General features: G+C 54.4%; 1 protein-coding gene across 14 annotated transcripts in view; it reads right to left on the reverse strand.

The window, feature by feature from the left end:
- FGFR1 (fibroblast growth factor receptor 1) overlaps window positions 1-3,371 on the reverse strand; it is a 65,434-nt gene that overhangs the window by 10,224 nt on the left and 51,839 nt on the right. For all 14 annotated transcript variants that reach the window (XM_017847637.1, XM_017847645.1, XM_017847633.1 and 11 more), the window contains one exon: window positions 1,477-1,621. In XM_017847637.1, coding sequence (XP_017703126.1) covers window positions 1,477-1,621 — 145 coding nt within the window. The remainder of the gene's footprint in view (window positions 1-1,476; window positions 1,622-3,371) is intronic.

The following is a 3,371-nucleotide window of genomic DNA, read 5'->3' on the forward strand; positions in this document are numbered from 1 at the left end:
AGTTTTTGTATTTTTAGTAGAGACGGGGTTTCACCGTGTTAGCCAGGATGGTCTCGATCTCCTGACCTCGTGATCCGCCCGTCTCGGCCTCCCAAAGTGCTGGGATTACAGGCTTGAGCCACCGCGCCCGGCCTAACTCCTAAAACTTAAGGAAATGTGGTGGCAGGGGGCGGGGTTGCATTTTGTTATTCTCTTCTCCCACCTTCCAATTAGGATTCACACACTACCCCCCCCACCCCCCGCCATTGCCACAGCAGCTAAGCCAGTTCGGTCCACCTTTCCCTTCAGCACGGAAGGCTGGGAGGCTTTCATTCCAGCACGTGCAGCACTGGTTTCACGGAACACGCTTTGCCCCACGGGTGTGGACACCCTCCTCCTTCCACAGGCCTCCTCCCAATCTTCCCCTTTAAAACCCACCAGCCAGCCATGGAGGCGGTACCCTTGGGAACCCTCCCAGAGAGGCATGAGGCACGACCCCAGACTGAGCCCAGAGGAGAATGTCCCAAGGTCTGACAAGTAAACAGCAGAGCTGATAATAGGGAGAAGTGTTGCTGTTTTTTCTTTCCCTGATGTTGAGGAACGAAGACAATTGATTGGGAGCACATGGGGAGCACGGACAGGACCAAGACAGGGAGGACGATAAAAACAGAACGCTTTTCTGCCTCCAGTAGGGGCATCCGGAGACCCTGACAGGCAAGCAGGGCAGAGTGGGAAAGGAGGGGAGAGAGGAGAGGGCAGTGCCAGCAGGAACAGCCAGACCCTCATGCAGGACATTCCGAGAGACAGCAGCAAGCCCTGGCCCCGCGGTCACCAGCCACCACCCTGAGCAGACTGCAGGCTCCTTCCTCCCCGGCTCAACACACAGACCTCTCCTCTTGGGAGAGGAGAGACGGCAGCGGCCAAAGAGGATACATGGGCATCATGAAGCCTGCTACGGCTGCCTGAGACAGGCCTTTCTGAAGGCAGCTCAGTTCACCTGTCCAGGCTGACCTCTTCCTCCAAAGGCAAGAGGATGGTAGTACAGAAGGGTGGACTGCTCTTTGCAAGCAGCAAGCCCCACCCCTGGGCTGAGCACCTGAGAAACGAGAAGAGGCGTAGGGCCCTATCTGAGACTTTTCGGACACTCAGTACCCAGCGGAGTGGGGAGGCTGCTGGACCCAAGGACGGAAGGAGCCTGCCCTGGAGAAGTCCGGCTGCAGGGTAAACCCAGATTCCGGGCATGCATTGCAATGGCCAGGGGGAGAGCAGAGGCAGGTGTATGGGTGGGAGGCCTCCGTGCGCCTGCAAAACTAGGGAAGCTCTTCTCTCAGCCGAGAGGATTCGGCTCTCAAAGGTGGGGCAGGATGTGGCACCAGGCAGGCAGGAGCCCATTCTTCCAGCTCTCCTGCCTCTGTGTCTCCCCAAGCCCAGAAATGCATGCTCCCCCCATGCCCGTGGCAAGGGCAGGACATCGAGAGGAGAAGTTACAGTGTGTACCTTCCAGAACGGTCAACCATGCAGAGTGATGGGAGAGTCCGATAGAGTTACCCGCCAAGCACGTATACTCCCCTGCGTCCTCAAAGGAGACATTTCTTAAGTGAAGCACCTCCATCTCTTTGTCGGTGGTATTAACTCCAGCAGTCTAGAAGAGACAATGGAAGCAAAATGGACAAGCATAGGACATGAGACCTCTAAGAGACGCAGAGCAAGGGAAGGAAACAGAGAGAAGGGGGACCAGAGGAAGAAATGCTCCCCCGCATCTTCTTTGCAACAAGGAACAAACGAAAACCACCAGGCAGCAAAACCTGTTAGAGGAAGAGGGTGAGACCCTTAGGGAGGAACTCCGGCAGACCTGAGAAGATGATGGCTGGTTACGACCCTTCACCAGACGCTGGCAGCCACTGGCCCATCCGAGCATGCGGGCGGTGAGCGGCATGGAGAAATGGGGCCGGCGGGCAGGGGCTGTTTGGTTTCAGGTAAAGATAGCCAGAAGGTGAACACAGGAGGGATGGCGGGGGCTGCAGACACACACATGCGCACACACACACACACTCGCGTGCATGTGTGTATACACAGCCAGCAGATGCGAGTATGCAAGGGAACGCCTAACCCCTTCTCTCTTTTTTAAGAGATGGGATCACATTCTGTCAACCCAGGCTGGGGTGCAGTGGCATAAATGTAGCTCACTGCAGCCTCGACCTTCTGAGCTCAGGCAATCCTCCTGCCTCAGCCTTCAGTCTAGCTGGGACTACAGGTACACACTACCATACTTGGCTAATTTATTTAATTTGTAGAGATGGGGTCTTGCTCTGTTGCCCAGGCTGGTCTCAAACTCCTGGCTTCAAGCAATCCTCCCACCTCAGCCTCCCAAAGTGCTAGGATTACAGGCATGAGCCACCGTGCCTGGCCTATGGCCCCTTCTCTTAACCACCACTCACTCACACCTTCAGTCTGAAGTACCATTTGTAACACAGCAAGACCGTGTCCCCATGAGTCCTCGCATGGATCCACACGCAGCCAAGGAACACACAGAAGGCAGAGAGGGAGCCTGCAGACACCAACACAATACCAAACCAAACCAGCCTCCCAGGCCGGGTATTTTTCCATGGCTCTGGGCACTAGAAATACAGTAGGGTGGCAAGGACAGTCCGGTACTGGCTTCTCCGCCTGCCCCAGCAGCTTGGGGCCTACATCAAATCCCCAGCACAGGATCCCATCCATCTCCCCATTACCTTTTGCCACAGGTCTGGTGACAGTGAGCCACGCAGACTGGTTAGCTTCACCAATATAATTGGAAACCTTACACACATACTCCCCGCTCTGGGCCTCTGTCACATTGAACAGGGTCAGCACCTCCGCATCCGAGCTATTAATCCCCGAATGCTGGAACAAACCAACGACACACCAGTCAGTTGGGCAAACGCTGAGACGTGGCCACACATGTTGCTCCCGTGTAACTTTCAGGCAGGCCCAGGGAGCGAAGGGAGATGTTAAGTGAGATTTATTATCTTTCCCTTTTAGATTTTTTCTTTTTTTTTTTTTTAAGACAGAGTCTCACTCACTCTGTCACGCAGGCTGGAGTACAGTGGCATGATCTCAGCTCACTGCAACCTCCGCCTCCTGGGTTCAAGCAGTTATTTTGCCTCAGCCTCCTGAGTAGCTGGGACTACAGGTGCCAACCACTACGCAAGGCTGATTTTTGTATTTTTAGTAGAGATGGGGTTTCACCATGTTGGCCAGGCTGGTCTCAAACTCCTGACCTCAAGTGATCTAAAGTGCTGGGATTACAGGCGTGAGCCACTGCGCCCGGCCTTCTTTCCCTTTTAGAAGGACAGAACAAGTGGACTTCAAAAGTCCAAAACATTTGATTAAAAAAAAAAAAAAAAAAAAAA

Source organism: Rhinopithecus bieti, unplaced genomic scaffold, assembly GCF_001698545.2.
Source record: "Rhinopithecus bieti isolate Rb0 unplaced genomic scaffold, ASM169854v2 scaffold_29855, whole genome shotgun sequence".
NCBI classification, from domain to species: domain Eukaryota; kingdom Metazoa; phylum Chordata; class Mammalia; order Primates; family Cercopithecidae; genus Rhinopithecus; species Rhinopithecus bieti.